Source organism: Schistocerca gregaria, chromosome X (assembly GCF_023897955.1).
Source record: "Schistocerca gregaria isolate iqSchGreg1 chromosome X, iqSchGreg1.2, whole genome shotgun sequence".
Classification (NCBI taxonomy): Eukaryota; Metazoa; Arthropoda; class Insecta; order Orthoptera; family Acrididae; genus Schistocerca; species Schistocerca gregaria.
In genome coordinates, this window is record NC_064931.1 from 508,634,684 (window position 1) to 508,659,433 (window position 24,750).

General features: G+C 40.3%; 1 protein-coding gene across 1 annotated transcript in view; it reads left to right on the top strand.

Annotated features, from left to right (window-relative positions):
• The first annotated feature begins 4,987 nt into the window (after window positions 1–4,987).
• The window catches only part of LOC126297690 (protein MON2 homolog), a 224,139-nt gene continuing 204,376 nt past the window's right edge, over window positions 4,988–24,750 (top strand). Inside the window, exon 1 of the mRNA XM_049988806.1 lies at window positions 4,988–5,356. Within this exon, the coding sequence (XP_049844763.1) occupies window positions 5,237–5,356 (120 nt within the window). The 5' untranslated portion in view covers window positions 4,988–5,236. The remainder of the gene's footprint in view (window positions 5,357–24,750) is intronic.

Genomic DNA, 24,750 nt, shown 5'->3' on the forward strand with positions numbered 1-24,750 from the left:
ACCCAACAAAAGTTAGATTGTTAAAAAGGAAAAAGTTAAGAGGCAGTGATTGACATTCATTCAAGTTTCGATATTGTACATAATGACATAAATAATAAATAGCTTTCTGAGTACACAGAATAATATAAAAATTACAAAACAAATAGCTAAAGAAGCCCAATGAATGGAAACAAACTGCTGCATATAATGAGTGCCCTCTGCTGCCGCTAATGCTAGAACTCCGCATAGACAAGAAATGGTTAGAGGAACATGACCGTCAGAGGGCCCCTCATGCCCTGCCACATGCTGTTCCAAGGAAAGACTGATAAAACCCCAGACCAGTACATGAGCAAGATCATCAAGTTAATGAAGTATGTTATATAAACAGAAAAGGGGCAAGAGAACACTGGAGTTATGCGCACAACATAATGAAAAAAAGTAAATATGTAAGGCACTCTATACTGGGTGAAACTATCAGCAAGACATATAAAACAGGGGCCTTCAGAGATTAAAGCGCCCTTCACCATTGTGTACCCCCTACAGTCCATCTCTACACCCTTCATCTCCTTTCCTGATGTGACTTCCATCAATGCCCCCTCCTGGATGATGCCCTCTCTCCCTCCATTTGTCCCTCGTATCAACTATGATCCTCACCTCCCCCTCCCTCCCTTTGTCCTTTTCTCGGGCTCCCTCCCCCCCTTTCCATCCTGTTTTTTCTCCACCTACCCACTTCTTCACTCCTTGCCTCCATTCTCTCTTCCTGAGTCCTTTTTCTTTCCCCTTCGCTGTCTTCCCCACTCCACCATGCTCCCCCCTTTTCCTGTGCGCTCTCCCTCCATTGGCTACCATCCTCCCCCCCCCCCCCCGCATCTGCCCAGGTTCTCTCCCCCCTCCATACCCATATGCCTTCGTTTTCTATAGTGCAGTGTTTTCCGTGAGTGTTTAGTGCTGTGTGGCTCCTTTCTAAAGTGCTGCCAACAGAAACCAGATCGTCGCTGTGTTTCTTAATTGTGCCTGGCTATTTCGTAAGTGTTTTTAATCATCATCACTGACCTCTTTGTTTTTTATGTTTTCTTCACAACTTTTTCCCCAATTTTAAACAGTCACCATTTTATCACCTCTTTTTATTGTTATGTCTCATTATGTTTTTAACTTTATCTGTAGGCCGCACAGCAGCTGCTGCCAGCCCGTTCCCCCTCTAGGGGTGGGGGGTGGGGGGATCGAAATACTACAATAAAGAAAGAAAAAAAGATTAAAGCGCCTTGCTTTTCGTATCCGTCTCTCATCCCCCACGAGGATCCCCTGTGACCTTACGGCCCTTCTTTTCCTTGAACACATCCATGTCCTCCACCTCAATCCCACTCACCCCCTGGTGTCACCCTTGCTCTCAACTCCCCACCTGCTGCCAAGACTTTACCGATGTGTTCCATCCTCTCTCCATCTCCATACCCTCCTTCCTCTCCCAGTGGGACTTCCAATGATGCCTTGTCCTGGATGATATGCTCCTTCCTGATATTTATCCTTCCTTCCAACTCAGACCCTCCTCTTCCTCTTCCCTCATCCAGGTGGCTCCCTCTCCTTCCTTTCCCTCCTCTGCTGTTTTCTCCATCCTCTCCCCTTGTCCTTCTCACTTCTTTTTCCTAGTCCTTACACTACCTCCCTATCTCTTGCCTCTTGGTGTGCTACAAACTCCACCCTTTCCTGCCCCCCCCCCCTCCTCCATCAATCCTCCATCTCTATTTCCTCTCTCCCTCCTCTCTGACCTCCCTTCCCTTGACAGGCCTTTCAAATTTTAATGCAATTGCTTTGTCATGTTTTGGTGTTCGCCATATATGTGACGTATGTGCAGTGTGTGTTCAGTGTCATTGTCCCATACTGTGGACGCTATTTCTAATTGTGCTGTTCATGTTGCCAGTGTTTATGTGTTACATCTACATCAAGTGCCATTTTAACTGAATGTGGATTTTATGTAAATGTGCCTCACCAGACTTCCCCTTTTTAGTATGTTTTAATTCCAATTGTTTTTCTTGCTCCTGTGTAAATTTCATCTTTTATCCAGAATGAAATTTTGACTCTGCAGCGGGGTGTGCACTGATATGAAACTTCCTGGCAGATTAAAATAATATGCCGGACTGAGACTCGAACTTGGGACCTTTGCCTTTCGCGGGCAAGTGCTCGCCAATCTGAGCTACCAAAGCATGACTCACGACCCGTTCTCACAGCTTCAATACCGCCAGAACCTCGCCTCCTGTCTTCCAAACTTCACAGAAGCTCTACAGCGAACCTTTCAGAACTAGCACTCCTGGAAGAAAGGATGTTGCGGAGACATGACTTAGTCACAGCCAGGGGGGTGTTTACAGAATGAAAGCTGTGAGGAGAGGTCGTGAGTCGTGCTTGGATAGCCCAGATTGTGGAGCACATGCCCGCAAATGTAAAGGTCCCAAGTTCGAGTCTCGGTCCAGCATACAGTTTTAACCTGCCAAGAAATTTTCATCTTTTATTCCTGTATTTTATGTATGCCCCATGGAGCAGGGGAATGAAACAACAATAAAGGGAAAAAAATCAGTGATTAAAGTAAAACATTGTCAAACAAAGCAAAGTAGGCATTGGGCACGAAGTCGCACTGCCAATTAAGCACTTTTATTGCCTCTTGTTTTTTCACTTTATAAATTTCAAGCTCTTCTAAGAAATTAAGGGCGTGGACATTTTCCACACTGTTGAGAATATGCATGCTGTTCTCAATGTTCCCTACACATACTGAATAACAGCCGAACATAGCACTTTGAAGGTGTGGCGAAGGAACTTTAACTTCTGTGCCACCCTCCGATGGTCGAAATACAGAGGAAGGGTACAGTAATGCGCCAATTCTATGTTGAAGGAAAAAAGTGGCTGGACGAGAACAGGCCACTTCTAGTGACTGTGCAAAATGGACAGAAAAACGTCGTCGTATTGGGACTATCGGCAGTCGTAGCCCGAAATCCGAGTCCTATAGGATTATGAGCGGAACGGGACTCACTGAACGCCTCTATTTTATATATCTTGCTGATAGTTCCACATTGTGTAGAGTTCCTTACATATTTACATCGTTTTCTTACATTGTATGTATAACTCTTCTGTTTTCTTATTCCTTCTATGTTTATATAACATACTTCACTAACTAGATAATCTTGCTCATGCGTTAATAGGGATTTTATCAATCTTTTCATGGAAAGACGTGCCGCAGGGTTCAAGGGGCCATCTGGTAGTCACGTTCCTCTAACCACTTCTCGCCTATGTAGTGTTCTAGCGTTAGCGCCAACAGAGGCCGCTATTTGTTTTGAAATTTCTATATTATTCTGTGTACTCGGAAAGTCGTCTATTATTTATGTCATTATCTATAATATCGCCCACTCAAGCGTATGTGAGTTACTGTCTCTTAACTTTTTCCTTTTTAACAATCTAACTTTTGCTGTGTTTTATTTCATTTTTTTATTTCTGTAATGCCTCTTACACCTTATAAGCCCACTACAGACTTTACTGACTGTATTTTACATTGTACAATTATCATTGAAGAACATGTGTACTCCTACAGTAGCGACATCTGGCGAAATTGCAAACACAAATATTGTGTGGCTACTGTATGGCAGTGTTTACTATTATCTATTTGTCTTTGACGACGCTGGCCCTGATTTTGCTTTTAGCATTTCACGATGCCTCTATGGCTCCAGTATATTAGGACATGTTTTTGTAAAACAGGTATGTCCTATCATATTTAAAGCTACACAATTGCACACATATGTCAGTAATATTTTTCATCATGGTTTATTTTATTGTTTTAAGCTGTAGACAATCTGCTAGTTGTATTTGTGTTTTTCCCATATTTTGCTGCAGATCTGAAGATGGTCATCATAGACCGAAATCGGTAGTCTGATGACTTCACTATAGACGTGAAGTAAAGAAAATTTAAAAATAGTTACAGTATCAACTTTGTACATATTCAAAAGTATACTGTATACAAGAACATGCCTGAGTAGTTTATGTATGAATTCCTATTTACGTAACCTGTATATAGAAAGGGCTAGAAAAATAAAACTCAAAAATATGTGTGCCATTATGGAATAAATCGGTATAATGATCTGCCAGATTGCACAAGAGAACTGAAGATGAGAGAAAATTGAAATCAGAATTAAAAAATTATCTGTTAATAAATGTTTTATGACACTGATAAATATTTTGAATTCTTGAATCACTAACTAACAATTGTATTTTTTTCACTGTCATTCAACCATGCTGTTGTCATTGTAAATTTTATATTTTATTTGTGTACTCTTTTAACTGTAAATGGTTTGATAAATGAGTCTCTCAAAGTATACTGCATGTATGTCAAACCAACAGAGAGCATGAATAAGACCAATGCATTAATTCATTGTGATATTTTAAAAATATATTGTAAAATGTTAAGTTCATATTTATTGTATTAATATGCAGAGTTGTGCTGTACATATGCTGTACTTTATTACGGCAATTCGTGTATCACAAAAGTGACGCAAAGGATGCTAATAAACTAAACTGAACTGCTTAATGTTATTGTCAGCCACTCATGTGGAGAAATTTCTTTCCTCATACAAGTTTTTTTCTATCTTTGCGAGGGATTATGAGAGTCAAAAGATAATTACACGTTTCCAAATCTCCACCTAAATAATTACTTTAGTTGTTGGGTTCGCCCTGCAACTCGTTAAGTAAATCTGTGTGCGACAATTACCTTCGGTTAGGCAAACACTGTGTAGGCAATGTTGGTCGATCTTTCTGTTTCCTGCATTTTGTCTTTTTTTCAACACAAGTGGAGAACGCACATCGTAGCAGAATACCTTGCATTTCTCAGTAAATGAAATAATCTTCGAGGTTAGTCGCTTGTCACTGAAATTTCGTTTCTACAACGACAGATGACGGGCGAACGGTAGACTGGCGCAGACAGTGCCTTTACCATGTCCTCGCGGTGGAGCAATGGTAAGTAGAATAGGATGTCTTTGACTTGCAAAGTCGTTTGACAAATCATAACCACATCACTGAATATAACACATGAACAAATGTCATCTGTGCCAGCTCACCTGTAGACGCGTTTTTGAGGCTTGTGTCATCGAAAATGAAGTTGTACTACGTGCGTTTGCTGTCGAAATGAAAACCTGTGTCTGTGTGTTATTAGTGTTAAGTGTGCGACAGACAGTGTCTTGTGAAATGTCATCCTCCAAAGATTTGTGACGCGTCAGCTGTTCATAACATGGCTTGTGGAAGTTTGTCAACTGGGAACGAGGAAGCTTTACGTTTCTTGGATAGTTTGCAAAATGATCTGAAGAACTTGTCAATAGAGACGAGGAAAAAATTTCCGCAGATTAAGGAGGTAAGGACAGTTTTTTTCTGTATTTTCTCAGTTGTGTGCATGACGCTTAGGTGCGTTGCAAGTTGTATTTATACTCTAATAATCCGGTCGGAGAGAAGCGTCGCCAGTTTGTGCGTTAATTAGATATTTGTTTTGCGTTCAACAACAGGAATGCTTTCAGATCATTATTGTATCCAACAATATCCGGTCGGTTTACTATCGTCGCTTGATTGCCGTTCCATTGTAACGCTTTGTAAAGTGCTTTCCTCCGTGTAACATGCCAACCGCGCAACAGTTTTTCTTTTTGTTTGTTTGTTTGTTTTCTTTCTTTTTATTATCATTTTTTATTTTTTTAGTCGTATACGAACCTTTGCTCAGAAATTAAGACATTTGTATGTTATTTTAATTTTTTATGCTATTGATGTCTTTTGGCACTGAAAATCAGAATAGTAGCCCATCTTGCGCCCCCCCCCCCCCCCCCCATACGCTGTGCTTCTTTTTTTCACTGAGGAAACTGAACCATTCGAAACATCATCTTGCTTTATATAAGTTAAATAAATTAATAATAGTAATATTTTGTAATTTTGGCTATTATATTTGAAAAAAAAAAACTGCAGACTCCACAACTGGATGTTTAAAAGCAAAACAGGCGTAAATGAATACCTCGTTACCAACTCATATGATTTACCTGGATATTTTAACTCTTGTCCTATAAATTCCACTTATCTTGCGTTAAACAGATCTTGTCCTCGACAGTATACAGACAACTGTTGTTATTCTGTGCCAAGTTACGTAAAGCCTTTGAAGTGTTTGAAACCAGTATCTAAAAAGTGTAATTGAGGGAGCTGTGGTTCTCTCTCTCTCTCTCTCTCTCTCTCTCTCTCTCTCTCTTCAAAGCAGATACTTTTTCTCCTAATATACTTATACTATCCAATCTGTAGTCTGGAATTAACATTCAGTGGATTAGCAAAGGCTATTATTTGTTGTTAGTATAATTTACAGAAGTAGCCTGCAGTGTTTGAGAAACATTAGTCAGTATGCAGACATCTGAATGTACATGCATGTTTAATGAGTAGAGAATAGGTCGTTTGCTGTGCCTTTGATGAAGGTGCTGTCCTGGCATTTGGCTGGAGTGAGTTACAAAAGTACAGAAAATCTAAATTATGATGGTTGGACAGAGCATGAGTCTCCTTCCTCCAGAACGTGAGGCCAGTATCATAACAAATGCACTTATTTGTTTGGTATTCCCAAATGTACTATTCTCTCATATTTGTACATACATGGAACAATTGAGCATACAAAGTTAGATAGTTTTACACGCCTCATTTGCTCTCTCAACAATATACCTTTACACTCCTCATTTGCTCTCTCAACGATATACCTGCACGCCCACACACTCCCCCCCCTCTCCTCCACCCCCCTCCTCCCTCTCCCCCCTCCTCCCTCTCCCCCCTCCTCCCTCTCCCCCCCCCTCTCCCTCCCCCCCTCTCTCTCCACCTGCCCCTCTCTCTCCCTCCCCCCTTTCTTTCTGTTTATGACAACAGTAATACTCGTACACAATTTTTTTTTATATATGCATAAAGTAATTTACATTTAACTAAGTTCATTGCAGTTTTCAAATTGTCGTTGAAGGTTTACAAAATCCATAAGGGAGTAAATGTCCTGTCAGCCTGTTATCTGTGTGCCCAAATGTTTAAAAGAGCTGGCTACAAGATTTTCTGGGGTATATACAACTTCTTATACACACTTCTGTGGAACAAAAGCTTTTTCTTCAGTATTTAATACATCAGAATTGCCATAGACACTAGTGAATGAAAATAAGAAAAATAAGTTAACTTATTTTGATCTCCCAACTCCCTTAGAATACATAACACAAAAGATGCAAAGCTGAAATGTTTAAAATGATATATAAGGTGTGGCTTCCAATTAAGCTTCTTATCAAAATCAACACACAAACATTATCGCTGTTCTGTTTCACTTACTGATTTACCCTCGTGCATTATTTGTTACAATGTGATGAGGGCTTGGGCTGCAATGAACTGTATGTCTTGTTTTTTATCCAAGTTCAGTGCCCGGTTGTCTGCAGATAGCTACTGGCATGTTTCCAGAAAATGTTGTTTATGTTTTGAAATGTTGAAATAACTCCACTAGATTTGATTGCAACACTTGCATTGACTGTAAAGATAACTATTTCCGCTTCTTGAATATATGATGGACGGTCATTTGTATATAACAAGGACAAGAATACACCCAATATCGGTCTCTTGTAGTCCTTATTTCCAGTCCTGAAGATCCAGTTAGAAGGGGATTTGAAGTTATTGCTGTTGTAGCCAACTTCTAAATCATAATTTCCTGTATCTTTGATAAATTGGCTCCTCAGTTAGCTTGCGAAGATTGTATGGTTTTTCCTCTGGCCTATTCTGTTCCATTAAATCAATAAATTAGTCATCAGAAATTGAATCCTGATTCTCGAAACGCTGAGGAAAGAATATTAGATACCGCTGCATGCATTGTTCGCAACTAGTCTTGCATTCCACAACTTAAATTGAGATACTTCCCTTCCTCACTTTTGGGGGAAGAAAGTTAATACTATATATCATTAGTTCTTTGAAACATTGGTTTGATTAATGTGCAGTTTATAATTGTAAATTTGCAGTTAATGAACAGTGGTGATATGATGTAGTTTGAACCTGAAGCAATTATGCTTTATGTACAGTATATTTTTTTAATTCACAGAATAGTAGTTAGTTAAATACATCTCAGAGTAGAGCACCAACATCTGCTTAATGTAATGTATATTTGATCCAAAAGCACATTTAATGCACAGAATCAATTGGATCTTCTTAAAGATGAGTCAAAACTTGACAAAATTTTCATTTTTGTATCCACTTTTCGTTTGCATTCATTAAATGTGCGTAACATCTCACTTAAAGCATACTCATAGCAAATTTTTCATTTAAAATGTACTGTACTCTTTCTTCTGATATGCCTATGACATCAACTATATGTTTGGTTGCTTGGTAGTTAATGTTGTCCATCATCAATATTTTCATACTTCAGTTTGATGTGGAATGTTTGTTTTTATTCATAAAAATAACATATTTTCTCGGGAAATATATTAGTGCCAATACTGTTAACATGAGCTGTTTGCATTTATGAATATTTTGTGACAAAAGGAAATATGTCATTGACCCTATTCAGTTGATTTCTGTCCACCCCCGGTAGCTGAGTGGTCAGCGCGACAGACTGTTAATCCAAAGGGCCCGGGTTCGATTCCCGGCTGGGTCGGAGATGTTCTCCGCTCAGGGACTGGGTGTTGTGTTGTCATAATCATCACCTCGTCACACGACATTTCATTTCAGTTGATTTCTGTGAATTTTATTCAGTTTATGAATATCCCTTGTGGTATTATAAGCCACAATCCTGAGCAAACTGTCTCTCCCAGTGCTGCCATAATCACACACCCAACAGGAGAATCTCTTACTCTTGTATTTGGAAGTAATGGAAATAAAATTCAGTGACAGTGAAAGTTCCAGTCAGGCTCAGAAATGTACACGGACCAGACTGCTTGCAATAAACAGGAAATCTGTGTTTGCTTTCAGGTCTGGTACAAATTTTTGATAGGCCCTACAACATATTCATTACATCAACGTATCTGAATGGTTTTAATGATACCAGTTCATACCTTGATGCCTTCATTGATTTCATCTCCATTGATTCTGTTCACCTTATTTCAGTAAATTTGATGTAACTTATATTTGTTTTTAAATCTGACTTCAATATTTTCTAAGTAAACAATGTTTTCAGTACCTAAGCTGTTACAAACCAAAGACAAGACTGTAGTTAGTGATGATAACCTTCAAGTAACATGTATCTCTACCCAAGGATGAAAATTTACAGCTCTGGAACAGACAAGTGAGGCCCTGGGCTAGCTACTGCATGTCTCTTAGATGTCCTACAAATATATTCAGTTTGATTAAAATCCAAGTAACACATTAAAAGTAGCATTCAAGTGATTCCATAATGTTGGAACTTCCTGCAGAGTTCTGTGAGGATGTAAACCTCCATTCTTACTAAACAAAATAATTGTTAGTGGTTCCAGCATGTCAAAAATCAAATTATCAGAGGCTACTGTCTTTTGAACTTCGAACCGCCTTATAACCATGAAGGCCCAGTGCCCACAAATGGTGATTCCTGCCCACACCATAATTCTACTGACATTTTATTGGACTTTTTTGCACAGAAGTGTAGGATTGTTTAGCATTTCCAAGCTCTCTCCAAATCTAAAAGCACTGTTTCTCAGTCTCGACACAAATAGATACCTATCAGGGAATGAAACATGCACCATTTTTGGCATTCCTGACCTGTGATATTCCTCCATTCACTGCCTTTGGGGAACTACGGTGCTGCGTTGTTAATGGGACTCGTACAATGGGTTCATGTGCTTTGATGCAACTTTGTGGATTGTTTGAGTTTATATTTTGATGTTTGCAAGGCACAACATAAATTTCTGTGACCTATTTCAATAGTCAAATAAGGATGTTTTTATGGATGTGCAGTTTCAGCCTTTCATGGCTTTATGAATAATCCCTTAAATTTTACCCTTGCAGCCATGTAAATTTTAATGCTTCCACTGATATTGTGGGTGTGTATCTTCTAGTCATCATTACAGTGAGCCAAGAGACTCTCTGAGGAAACCTGGAAGATACAGTGCTGAAATGTTGGTGGAAGAGTTGGAATTTGCACAGCTGCAGACCCAAAATTCAATGGATTGTTGCTTATGTATGACCTTGTGCTGACATTTCTTTGAATAATGTCTTTTGATGAAAAGTGTATTGTAGATTATCAGTTCACTTCAAGTCTCTCATGACATTTGTTACCTCCACAAAATGGTTTACAATGCCACAGATTTTGTTAAATCACATTGTTGCCACAGTCTACTGAAATCACATTGGTGACGCATCCTACCAACTGTAAATTACAGAAGTTTGTCCTGTAGCATTAAGTCTTTAACAGTAAAAAGTTTGTAAGAAGGGAAACTACTCCCTCAGATTTAAATTTGAAACTCCCTGTCTGATTAAAAGTTTTTACTGGACTGGTACTTGAACCCTGAGTCTATGCCTTTGGCAGGCATATCCACTACTGTCCAGGTGTGCTTAGTTCAATTTGTAGAATACCTGCCTGAAAAGGCAAAGATTCTAGATTTGAGTCATGGTTTGGCACACAGTTTTAATCCCTCAGGATACGTCATATCAGTGCACAGATCATTGAAGAGTGAAAATTAAGTCAGATTTTAATTTTTTTACAATAAACACATGACAAACTGTTTCTTGATTCATCTGTTTAAGTTTCTATTTCATGTAAAAGGCTGTGTATCAGAGTTTTAGTTTTCGTTGCTTATATACAGGTATTATTGCAGCTTTGAGTATGATAAAGTTTATATAAGGCGATTCACAGTTAGAATCGGGATTCGAATTGGGATTTCACCAAGGTAAAAGTAGTGGCACAGAAGAAGGGGCTCCCAGTGAGGATCTCCCATAGATACGTAGATTGTATGTAATAGTTAGGAGGATTGCAGAACAAGAGGATAAGATTTCTGACCATCAGGCAGAAATTGATGCAGCAAAAACTAAATTGTGCTAGTTGAAAGGGGAAAAGAAAGTGAGATGTAGTAGAAGGTAAACAGGGAATAGTGTGGGTAGCTGTGTTATCATTGAGTTAAAGCATAGGTATAACCTGTTACCTGTTGGCTGGGAGGAGTGTTCTCCAACTGTAGAAGAAATTAGGGCTCAACAGACCATTAATAAGAATTTAATAGACAAATTGAGTAGGAAAAGAAAGATCTTTCTGCTAGTAGAAGTCATGGTAGGGGTAACAGCTGCAGGAAAAACTAAGCTTAGAGTACCAGGTCATAAGATCTGTAAATCCTACCTCAAGCCTTGGCTACGTAGAATGGGATATTGAGGCACTGAGTGGGGATTTGAGTGAAGAGGACCAGCTAATGATACTTGGGGAACAGGCAACAACCAGGCCAAGAAAAGAGAATACAGTATCAGTAGGAACCTGGAAAAGCTAAGTGCAGCAACCTCAGTGGCACACTCAATCCAGGATGAACTGATTGAGTTGTCACTGACTCTGTATGGGTTTCACATTGGTGCTGTGGGAGATGGAGATACATAAGGCACAGCCTTCACCTTAACAGGAGGATGAAAGGTCTGCTGAAAATAAGAGGGCCACTTTCAACAATGGTAAAATTTCCGTTATTGCAAGTGTGAGGGGTAAGCTTGTTTTTTTTTTTACATTTAATATATTATTGAGAGCAACTTCCTTACAAGAGGTCCACATAAAAGAAGTGTCATACATAAAAGATCGTTTTACTGACTTAGAAATTGAGAAGGCGGAGTGGCAAGTATACGGGCTCAGCATGTAATGCACTATTATAGGGCCCAGTGGGGAGCAGTGCATGCTGAAGACAACCTGGGTACAGGAATTGAGGAGGGGCGACAGGTGAGAAGATGGTGAAACTGTTGGATGGGTGATGGGGGGACACTTGGTTATCAGAGATTGAGGCCATGATGATTAGTGGTGTGGAGGATGTATTATAACTCCCGTCTATATAGTTCAGAGGAGCTGGTGGTGGTGGGAAGGGTGTAGATGGCTCAGGTTGTGAAACAGCCATTGAATTTTAGCATATTATGCCAATAGGTGGTCAACTTTGTTCATAGCAATAGTTTTATGGTGGCTGTTCATGCTGCCAGACAGCTGGTTGGTAGTCATATCAACATCCAAAGCTGTGTAGTGTTTGCAGCAGAGCCATGGGTGCTTTCACAGGAGGCCCCATCAGGGACCCACAAGAGATCAGACTGAAAATGTCCAAAAGAAGACACTCTACACAGATAATAGTTGTATCTAAGCCTTGACAGCATTTTATGATATCTTCAGTGCGAGTGCACCCTAGGTCGACCTCTTGCAGAAATCGTCCGAGTTGCTGTGAGCAGTGAGGAAACTGGACAGTGCGGGCACTACAGATGTAGTGTGCAACAGGTGTGGAATTGTGCTCAGGTATCTGAAGTGATTAAGGTGACTACTTGTGTTAGGGGGAAATCTGGGTTAGAGTCCTAGTGTGGCACAAATTTTTTGTTGTAACCATTGATGCGGCTGATGTTGGTATTTCTCTTACATCACTATTGTTGTTAACCAAATTACTTACTATTTTGTTGGTGTAATGCTGTATGACTGTTTCTGTACTTCTACCAGTTTGAAAGTCATGCTGATTATTATTCAATAGGCTGTGGCCATCTAAGTACTGTGACAATTTGTTGTTTCATTACTCTCTCAATTACTTTAGATAATGCCGAGAGGAGGGAAATGGGTCAGTAATTTTCAACTTTATACCTATTCCTACTCTTGAATAAAGGTATCACATTCAATATTTTTAGTCTTTGGGGGAACACTCTCTCAGTAGATGATAAATTAACAATGCAAGCCAAGGACTTTGCAGTCTGTGAGGTGATGTGGATTATAAGTGACACTAATACTCACCTACACCAGATGACATTTTGCTTTTAGGGCTTTTGATCACCTGTAATAATTCATGCTCACTAGTTGAAAGTAACCTAAGTTGATCCTGATTTGTGAAATCTAAGTTAAATGTTTGGGAAGCATTTATAAAATAATTATCTATATAATTTGGCAGGTACTTTTTGCCAATAGTGATATCATCATGTTTTGTATGTGTAATTTCCTGCACTTCATTTATCTTCAGTGTTTAACTTTTTACAGTGTCCTATACAGATTTTGATTTGTTGACTGACGTTCTTATTACATTATCATTTCTAAGAAGTATTGCTTTTCAGTTACCTGTCAACATATTTTCTTATAAGTATGTTAAATACATATTCTGTACACTGTGTATCTGTTGATCTTTTCATATATAAGCAGGGTAGTAGCCATGCATGTAATAATCACTTCCTTGAAGCAGCTCAGATGATGGGCACTGATAGTTCATGAATTAAAGAAATAGAATAAATGCAAGAATCAATGCTACATACATACAGGCAGGCAAATCACAGATACTCTATGCTCCACCAAAGAAATTAAGAATGAAATTAATTCCCTCCAAACCAAAATCTCTGTGTGGAGTTGACAATATATCGAGCTCAATACTAAAATCTAGTACTTCAAATATATGCCAATCATCAATCATTACTTTCTGCGCAGTTCACGGTATTCTCATAGAGAAGCCAAATATTATGGCATCAGAGATTTTGCTGATAACTGATTTTTGCCCTAATCGGCTAACTAAGAGGGTCGCAGAGTCATGCAGTAAGAAACTCAGCAAGTGTACACAATGAAACTGCATCTTCAGAATGGGAAATAAGCAAAAACAGGTGCACCACAGGGATTGATATTGGGTTCTCTTTTGTTCTATTATATATCCAAGAAGCAGAAATAGTTATTTTTACTGGCAGGACAAGTGTTGTAATCAAACCTAATGGAGTAATTTCAACATCTGAAGTTATAAATAATATTTTCCTGAATTTAATAACTGATTTTCTGCAGGTGGACTGTCACTGAATTTAGGTAAAACACAGCACATGCAGTTCAGCACTGCACAAGCCCTAACCACGTTACTAGAAATAACGCACGAGGGTAAATCAAGAAATGAAACAGAAGTTCGAAATGTTTGGGTGTTATATTGAGAAGAACCTGAATTGGAAATCACACGCCACATATCATATGAGTTAGCTCTGCCAGTTTTCCGTTAGTGATAACAGATTTTGTAGATGAAACTGTCAAAAAGTTCACTTATTTTTCTTATTTTCATTCACAAATGTCTTATGAAATCATATTTTGTGGTAACTCTGCATAGGAAGTAGTAGTTGCACAGAATCCTTATGAAATCATATTTTGTGGTAACTCTGCATAGGAAGTAGTAGTTGCACAGAATCATGTAAGAAGGATGGGATGTTGTGTACACTCCAAAATCACTTGCTGTCTGCCCTTTAAACAAGTGGCCATACTAACAACAGGCTCACATTGCATTTATTCTCTTGGTTTGGTAACACTCATAAATATGATACTAGAAGAAGAAATTATTTATAGTAAATCAGTTACTCAGCTGTAGAGTGGCACAGAGGTATTAAGCCATATAAATGTGTGTGTGTGTGTGTGTGTGTTTGGGGGGGGGGGGGAGAGGGGGAGAGAGAGAGAGAGAGAGAGAGAGAGAGAGAGAGAGAGAGAGATTGAACATAGTTGAGTATACACCACTGTATGTGCATTACAAAAATTAAATTGTGTAAATGGTCAACTTGTTCCTATGCTTTCTTAGTGCTAAAGTGTACTGTAACGGGAAAACTGACTTGTTCTGCATCATAGTGAGAGGTCACAATTGTCATCTATGGAAATGTAGGTAACTAACCAATCAACCTGTACTTGTTTTGAAGTTAAAACTAGCATCAAACACATGTTCTTGGATCTCACATACCAGCAGTGCATCCACATATTACTCATATATGCTATATGTGGAGCCTGGATTTTATGTAATTACATATTCTGTTTCATTATATGTAGTTATCAGAAAAACTAAAAGTCAACAAATTACACCAAAAGGAATCTTCTTAAAGAGTTTGAAATTACATATTTTGAGCTATAATATATCTTTTACATTATATTACATAGTTTTACGTGTTTTAATTTTGTAGAAGAATTATTATGCATTTTTGTTACAGAACAATAAAGGAAAATAAATTAAGTTTTATTGTTGTGTTTCTCGTAGTGTTGCCAATCTCTTTACACCAAAAGCTAAATTGCACAAATTTGATGCAAACAAGAGTTACTTGTTTTAAACACTTTTCTTTATTGTTCTCAAATGTTTCACAGAGTGTAACAGTCAGTTGCATTTAAGTTAACCATGGCACAGGTTGTGTCTTCGTTGTCACAAAAACTAAAAACATGGGTTTCTACTGACAAAGCTTTAACCACTGATGGTAAAATAGTCCTTTGCCAAATTTATGATAAATGTAAAGGATGTACAATGAAATCTCAAACTTAACAACAATTACAAAGCAGTCTGCTTATTAGGAATAAACAATGGATTCCTTCAAAGAAACGGGTTCTTCTTACTTATTTGCAGTGACAGCGTATATCGCCTAATAACGAATTTTACAAAGAACTGTGTTTTGAAAATGAAATTTTCACTCTGCTGCGATGTGTGTGTGCTGATATGATACTTCCTGTCAGATTAAAACTGTGTGCCAGATCGAGACTTGAACTCGGCACCTTTGTCTTTTGCATACATTCCAAACTTCACAGAAGCTCTCCTGCAAACCTTGTAGAACTAGCACTCCTGGAAGAAAGGATATTGCTAGTGCTAGTTCTGCAAGGTTCCCAGGAGAGCTTCAGTAAAGTTTGGGAGGTAGGAGATGAGGTACTGGCAGAAGTAAGGATGGATCATGAGTTGTGCTTGGGTAGCACAGTTGGTTGAGTAAACATACCTGCAAAAGGCACGGGTCTCAAGTTCGAATCTTGCTTTGGCTCACAGTTTTAATCTGCCAGGAAGTTTCATCTGTGTTTTACATTGGTTGCAGGGAACATATCCAGGAACAAACTTCAGGTATCTTAATTTAACATTTCTTACAGAATTACTGCAACTGCAATATTCTTGATCAGTTTACTCTCAGGATGAATTACCTGGATTCTTGTGTGTTGACATATTAGAAAAAATCTGGGCTGACATTGGCAAATTACATATATGGATTTCTGCTGGTGAGATGACAAATGTTGTAGGTTGCTTCACTGCTGTCGCGTCCCAAGCGTGGGTTTTGCGAGGGATTGAGCGACACGGTTCGTAAACGGGAATTAGCCGGTTGACCTAATTGAGAGGGAGACTTTTGATCTGGCTAAGATGTTAAATTCCCTGGTGTGAAGGTACAAGGCTAGGATGTTGGTAGAAGTAAACTCGTATGGACGTTATAAAAGTTCTAATTTATTCATAAAGAATACAGATCACCCTAACTGCGTAGTGATTGTACCTACAGAATAGCCAAGCCCATTACAGAGACGGTGACTGATTTCCACCCTTCTGGCTGCCTGATAGAACTTTCCAGCACTTTGCTGCCCACACTAGCACCCTACGTCAGAGTCCAGCGGTCGCTGCCTAAACGCTCATCGGCGACTATCTCCAACTGTTTGCCTGCAGCCCGCCCTCAGCCCAAGTCGGCTGCTACTCACGCTGACTACCGTCACTGCCTAAACCCGAGAGAGAGAGAGAGAGAGATCTCCGGAGCGGCGTGCCTCCGAGTTTTGTTAGCTCTTCCCCTTCGACCCCGCCAGCGCTTGGCATGACGTAGCGTCGAGTGCAACTTTTCCTTATTAGGGATTGTTTTAGTATTAACTTCAGTACTTTTCTTCAGAAGCTGGGTGGAGGGGTAGAGGGGCCTCTCCCTATATGGTCACGCACTGCGACCTGAGCCCTTCATTGGCTCCTCATGACGTAGTGCGGTCCCCACCTAGGGCCCTCTTTCTTTCTCTCTCCGCTCCCAGACTTCTCCCTCTAGCCAAGAGTGTTGATACTGCAAGTTATTGTTTATTAAGGGACCTGCCCAGAGCGCCCTGTTTATCTTAATAGCTGAGTCTGCTTCCTTGCTTATCACGCGCAGCTGCCTGGCCGCTTGGACCGCCGCCTCGGCTATCTGGCTGCGTCGTTATCTTTTGTGACCCCTCTGACACGCCTGGCGTCCCCTGTTAACTCTATCTCCCCGTATGATTTCTGGTGTATTGTCTGAGAACAACTGCATTTAGACTTGGCTTTTCTGCGGTTACAACACCTCCCCCGCCAGGGAAATTGGCGTTACTCCTCAGAGTAGCGTCAATTGTGACTCTTATTTTTTTTCCATTACATGCTTTACAGATTTGTTTATTACATTAGCATCTGATATGTTATATTTTTCATTTTCATTTAGTAAAGTCAAATTCATTAAACACACAATAATACAATTACATTATACATGCCTAACATTCAGTTATGTCAAAAGCATTTGCATTAAAATCAAAAGACACTTTCATTGATACATACATTCACATTTCAATTAGAATTACATTTCAAATACAGTTACATTTCAATTACATATTTCAAATACAGTTACATTTCAATTACACATTTCAAATACATTTATTTAACGTCTGTTTCTGAAAGCGACCGTATCACCTTGGTCTTTTCCACATCTTTCATAAATTACTATCTCTTCAGTTTCTTTATTACTGTGTCTTCTAGCTGAACTAGTCTCTGGGTATTGGTTCACTATGGTATTTCTTATACATACTTTTCCACAGCAATCACTGTCTTCAAAATATTTCCATATACTTTTAAAACAGTCTTTACAACATTTACAGTTTTTACAACAGCATGTTATTATGATTAGAATAACTATTGATATGGCTACATACGTAGTTATGGAGTAATGTGTGAAGTACCTGGAGTACTTCATTTCCTCCTCTTGTCTCTCTACCATCTTCTGGACATCATCCAGTCTTTTTCCTGCGACTTTCAAGTCGTCTAACTGTGTTATTACCTGGTCCAATGGCAAATCTAATGCTAACGTTGAGACATTCCTTTTTTCCTTGTTTACCACGCAACAATCGAATTCTAGATTGATCTGCAGAACTATGTCTTTCTTCGTCACATTACTCTGGATCACTCTATCTGTTTGTATGAACACTCTAGTGCCATACCCCTTACATTTACTGTAAAAACTAATTTTTCCTACCCCTTTTATTACTAGGTCCTTTGGTGGTTCCCTTCCACACAATACTGTTAAGCCTTCTTCCTTCGGTGCTACATATAGCCATTCGTTACTGTTTAGATGAGTCCAAAGGCTCTGATTCAGTGCGACTATTTTTCGCACACAATCTTCCAGAATTTCTCTTACCGGTTGCAACAATTTGGCTTCGCACTCTTCGTGGTCAAATGTTGATAGCAAGGCGAATGCTTGTTTGCACAGTCTCCTATTTTTACTTAGCTCCTTGCATTTTAGTTCCTCCGCAGAAAGTTTCGCGTACTGCCTTTTGGATTCATCTATTAGTAAGAATTCTTTCTCTGGTTGTATGTACACATATTTACCTTTCATGTTTGGAATTTCTTTTGGTAGTGGGAGTACTCTATACAAATTGAAATTGTTATTATTTATTAATGGAATATTAATTACATATCCTAGTATGCTACCCGAGATGAAAACATCTAAATCAATTATTCTTAACAATAGATAACCTGAGGACTCCGTAAGAGGAACAGGAAACTTTACATCTTTTAGTTCTTCCCGTATTAAACTTAGGTATTTTACAATTTGGACTGGATTAATTATATGAGGCTGTAGTATTCCCTTCTGAGCATTTACAATGGCATTTATCATTTGTTCGTATTCCTCTTCGATCTGACCAAACACTGCCGATAGTTGTAATACTTGCTCTGTTACTGTGGCGAAGGACGCTACACGTTTAAACCCTATATCGGTTTCCTTCACGTATTCCTTCATGAATCGTTCTAGTCTTTGCATACCTGTCTTCAGAACGTGCTCATTTGACTCTAGTGTATATACCGTCCTGTTTACTCCCGCCAATGTGGCTCTTACCACTGCCACCTATTCCTTTGTTAGCCTCAACAACCCTTCTGAGTTTTTCTCCATAGCGTCTATTCTTTCCTTATAGTATGCTGCATCTGCTTCGTCCAACGTCCCGAACAGTATTTTACTTACCTGCCCGACGAAGTTGAATACTCCTCTCTTCCTTCTGGTCTCGTGTTTCGTTAGCTGCTGTACTAAAAGTTGCAATCCTGTGATTTTTTTCCACATGATGGGTTACATGTTGGTCTAGTACCCTGCATTCTATTAATCCTACATTTAATTGTGTTAGTGTTTCTCGGCACCTTTGTACCGCTGCCCTACCATACCTCTCTGCATTCTGAAACCTTTCTGTTATTATATCTAGATTTACGTATGTGACTATTCTCCATTTGGTACTGTATATTTCTACCTGTCCTCTATTATCGTAATATAGTCCTGATGAACTCGGAAATGGCGTCACTTGGTACTCATTTGTTGCATGCTCTGATGCAGTGATGTAGTATGCTGTTATCACTATGACGAATTTCACGACCTGCCACTTGAGTGCCATACCTGAAATTTAAAAGAATTGTTTCAGCCTGTTGGCATGTACTTTTGTTTCCTTATTTCTTTTAACTTTTATTACTACGTTAGGACCTTCCACTTTTACTACTTCAAATGGACCTCTCCATTGTGAATCTAATTTCCGAGATCTACCCCGTCTCACCGACTCATCGTGCAGTAATACTTTATCTCCTACCTTGAAGTTTTTTGGATTTTGTTTCATGTCATACTGTTCCTTACCGATTTTCTTACTTCTTATAATCGAGTCTCTGGCCACTCTGTGGGCTTCCTGCATTCTCGCTCTTAGTTTATTTACATACATTTCATAATTGTAACTTACCTGCTGTGTTTCTTGCTGCAGTACTCCTGGTATGTTAACCTTTCTTCCGTATAGTAATTCAAATGGTGTGTATCCTGTGCTGCTGTGTGGTGTAGTGTTGAACACAAAAATTGCATACGGTACCCATTTGTCCCAAGAACTTTGATCTCCTGTTACAAAGTGTCTGAGATACTCTACAATAGTTCTATGACTTCTTTCTAGTGCACCATTTGATTCAGGGTGGTACGCTGTAGTATTTATATGCTTTACCTTCAACAATTTACATACACTTTTAAATACATCACTCAGAAAGTTAGACCCTTGATCTGTTAATAATACTGATGGAATTCCATACCTTAATACTACGTTTTCCACAAATGCCTCACCTACTGTTTCGGCATCTTGTTTGTCAATTGGGATTGCTAAGGTAAATTTACTCAGATCGTCTTGGAATGTTAACATGTACCTTTTTCCTGTATTAGATACATCTAGTGGACCCACTATATCCATCGCACACTTTCCGAATACTGTTTCTGCTGTGTCTGTAATTTCTAAGGGCATCCTAGTTTTCATTTGCGTGTTTTTATTCTTTTGACACGATGGGCATTTCCTAATGTAATTTTCAATGTCACGCTTCATTCCGCGCCACTGCTTGTATGCTTTAATTCTTTCGAGTGTCCTGTGCATTCCTTGGTGACCTCCCAAGGGATTGTCATGCATTTCCTTTAGTATATTTTCTTTTTCTTCGGGACTAATTTCCTCACCAATATCCGTTTCCTGTTCTATTTCACTCGACACTTGTGCTTGCCACACGTTTACGGAACTTTCTTCCCCATTTGCTTTTGCTGCCGAGATCTGTCTCCACCTTCTGCTTCGCATCTATCTCTTCCTTCCCTTCATGCCTTATTCTACTCAGCGCATCCGCATTACTATTTAACTTTCCTGGCTTGTATATTACTTCATAATCATACTCCTCGAGTTTGTCTCCACTTCAGGAGTCTCGAACTCGGATCTTTGACACTAAATATCCACGTTAGTGGCTTATGGTCTGTCACTACAGTGAACTTTCTGCCATATACATATGGTCTGAACTGTTTTACTGCGTAAACTATAGCCAACAACTCTTTTTCCGTTGTGCTATAATTTAGTTCGGCTTTGTTCAATGCTCTGGATGCATATGCGATGGGCAAGTCTTCGCCAATCTTCTTACCTTGCGATAACACTGCACCCAAGGCTGCGTTACTCGCATCCGTTGTAATGATGAACGGTTTCGTAAAGTCAGGGTACTGAAGTAACGAGGGTTTATTAATTTCTCTTTTAGTTCTTCGAACGCATTGTTCTGACGTTCGCTCCATCGGTACTCCACTCCCTTTTTTAAGAGCTCATGGAGAGGTTTCGCAATCTTGCTGAAGTTAGCAATGAAACGGCGGCAGTAACCTATCAATCCGAGAAACCCTTTTAGTTCCTTAGTTGTCTTTGGTTGTGGGAAGAACTTCACCTTCTCCACCTTCGCCATATCTGGTGATATTCCTTTGTCAGTGATGCAATGACCTAGGAAGATTACTTCCTTCCTCAGGAATTCATACTTGTCTGGTTGCAGCTTCAAATTGTGCTCTCGCAACCTGTCAAATATTTCCCGGAGCTTTTCGTTATGCTCCTGCTGGTTTTTCCCATAGCATACTATGTCGTCTAGATATACAGAGCATTTCACTCCTTGTAAACCTGCCAAGACTGTATTCATCAGTCTCTGAAAACATCCTGGGGCTCCCTTCAGTCCCATCGGCATTCGTTTGTATTCGTAATGCTGATAGTTTGAGCTAAATGCCGTTTTCTCTCTGTCCTTCTCGTCCGTCAATATTTGATGGTACCCGCTTGCGAGGTCAAGCGTCGAGAAGTACTTAGCTTGCCCTAACTGATCCAGTATCTCGGAGATATTCGGTAGTGGAAATGCATCGCCTACAGTGATATCATTTAATCGTCTGTAGTCCACTACGATTCTCCATTTCTGTTTGCCACTAGCGTCTAGCTTCTTTGGAACTAACAGTAACGGTGCGTTCCAAGCGCTCTTACTCTCGACAATTATGTCATCTCTTAGCATCTGCTCTATTTGCTCCCTTAGCACTTCCTTTTGCGCATCCGGGATCCTGTACGGTCTAGCGTTTACTACCTTTCCCGCGTGTTCCGGTGCAATCGGTATTCTGTGCTTCACTGCGGAAGTATAGGACAGGTTGTCCCCTGGTAGATGAAATACATCTCCGTATTCCGCGCAAACCTCTGCTAGAGCGCTTTTCTCTTCAGCGTTCAAATGATCCATTCTTAATTGCCTTCGCAACACACTAGTACGACTTTGTCTTTCCTATGACATTAGTACAACATTTTACTTCGCGTATTTTCCCTACTTTTTCTAATTCTTCCGTCATTAACCTGACGTTTCCTAACTGCACTCTGTCTTCTGACAAGTTTAATGCACTTACTATGCACTTCCCATTTCGCACTTTTACTAACGCTTCAGGTACATGTACCCCTTGTGCAATCTCCTGCCTAGGAATAATCATTTCCTTTTCGATTCCCCTTTTTACATTTCCTTCCACCTTTAATAACATTATTTTTTCCTCTCGGGGCCCTATTTCCCCGCCTACTTCTGAATCTTGTTCGTTCTCATGTCCCTTTGGCTCTTCCTCTACTACTAAGGGTATATCTCGCCCTTTTAGTCTCACTATTTTACCTGCATAGTCTAACTTAACTCTATGCTCTGTCAAGAAATTTCTGCCTATCAGTCCGTCGTACGGAATATCTAATCCTCTCCCGTACACGTGAAATTTTTGCCCTACTTGCTCAGAACCGTCCACACTTAAGTGTACCTGTACCGTACCTATTGTGCTGACGGCCTCACTGGTTACACCTTTTAGCCGAAGCCTTTCCGCTTCATTAATTGCAAGTGTACTATTTATCGGAATACTCGTTCTCTTGAGCAGACACAACTGTGCTCCAGTGTCTATTAGCAACTTCAAATATCTTTTTAATTCTATGCAGTATAAAACCAAAACGTCATTTTCTGTTGCACAGTCGATTACCCTAACTGAGGGTTTACCTATCGCAACAAGGCCCGACTGTGCGGCCTTGCCGCCTCTTAGTTTCCCTGCACCACTTTACCGGTTTTGCTCGATACTGGCACCCTGCCTTTTCTCCATGCGTGCCAGGGCCCTGCGTGACAATCTTTCGCGTAATGTCCCGGCCGCTTACACTTGAAACAAGCAACGTCTTTTACCCTCGTACACGGAACTCCACAGTTCCCTGGTAGATTACATTGTGGGCACCTCCACTCTCGTAACCCTCCATCAGCTTCCCTATGATTTCCTCTAAAGTCTCTTGTATCTATCGGCTGAATTTTTCTTAATCTTACCCGGCATTCCGCGTCTGTATGTCCTGGCTTGTCGCACCCGTAACAAAAATTCGTAAACTCTTTGCCCGTCATTATCCGTACTCTTCCCTCTGGCCTATTCTTTCTACACTTGCTTGCCATGTGCCCTCTCAATCCACAATTGAAACATTTCAAATCTCTAATATCTCTGGTATTCTTCACCGTTTCCTTTCCCCGGTTGAAAGTTACTCTTGGGGCTAGTCCCCGCTCTTTCATTGACAGTATTGCACTTTCTTCTTGCAATGCTAGTTCCACGGCCGCTGCTAGCGTGATTTCATCGCCTCTACTTCTTACTATCGTCTGTATTCTATCATTGCTTAACCCTTGTATAAAGCATGCTCTTCCTAGTGAATCAACCAGTTCTATTGCGCCCTTTAAGTTCTCCCTAGCCGTAACTCTGCTTACTGCTTCCCTGAAATCCCTTTGCATTTCATCTATTCGGCTTGCCCATGTCGCAATTGGCTCTCCTTGTCCCTGTCTCGATTGAAATATCTTGCACGCGTAGTAGTCAATGGTACGCTTACTCGCATAATTTTCCTCTAGAACATGTTTTACTTCCTGCCATGTCCCCGTGCGTTCCCTTACTTGCAGCCTCGATCTGGCCTCTCCGGTTATTTTGGCTTTAACAAACTTCAGTAACGTTTCGTGTTCCTCCGGTTTCACAAGTTCAAATGCAGCGTCTACATTTTCAATAAACTCCCTAAGATCTCTCTTATTTCCTTCGAACACTTTTGGAACTATACACAAGGCTTCTTTCACTGATTCTTACCGCTACTGGAGGATGACGGAACTTCGTTAGTTTGGGCCATCTTACCAACTTCACTATGTTAGCACTTTACAATACAAGATACAAAATTCTTAATATAATTTTATATGTACCGCTTCTCTTGTGGTGCGCCGTCTGTTCCGCTGATCCGCGTTGTGCCGCGCTGCTCCGCACTGTCTCTGTGCTCTCTATGCCCGCGCTGTTCCGTGCTGCCGCGATGCGTCGGCCGCCGCTCTGCTGGGCTGTGCCGACCCCGTCGCTCGCCTCGGCTGCCGCTGCTACGGCTGCTGCCGCTGCTCGGCCCGGACCCCCGGTCTCGAACGCTGGCTGCTTAGGCACCTCTGTGCCTCGTCGCTCCGCGTCGTGCTGCCGCTATCCTGCGTTGCCCTGCACCCGCGAGGACTACTTCTCTGGACTCTGTCGTAGTGGGGCTACTAATGCTGAAAGTTGCGAGTCGCCACAACTTCCTGCTAATTGCCACAGTCGCTGTAGCAAAATCTACTGGCTCCTATCTCCTTTTTGCCTATATGCCTTTGTGGTACCCCACACCTGGCACCAAAACTTTTATTTATGTCGCGTCCCAAGCGTGGGTTTTGCGAGGGATTGAGCGACACGGTTCGTAAACGGGAATTAGCCGGTTGACCTAATTGAGAGGGAGACTTTTGATCTGGCTAAGATGTTAAATTCCCTGGTGTGAAGGTACAAGGCTAGGATGTTGGTAGAAGTAAACTCGTATGGACGTTATAA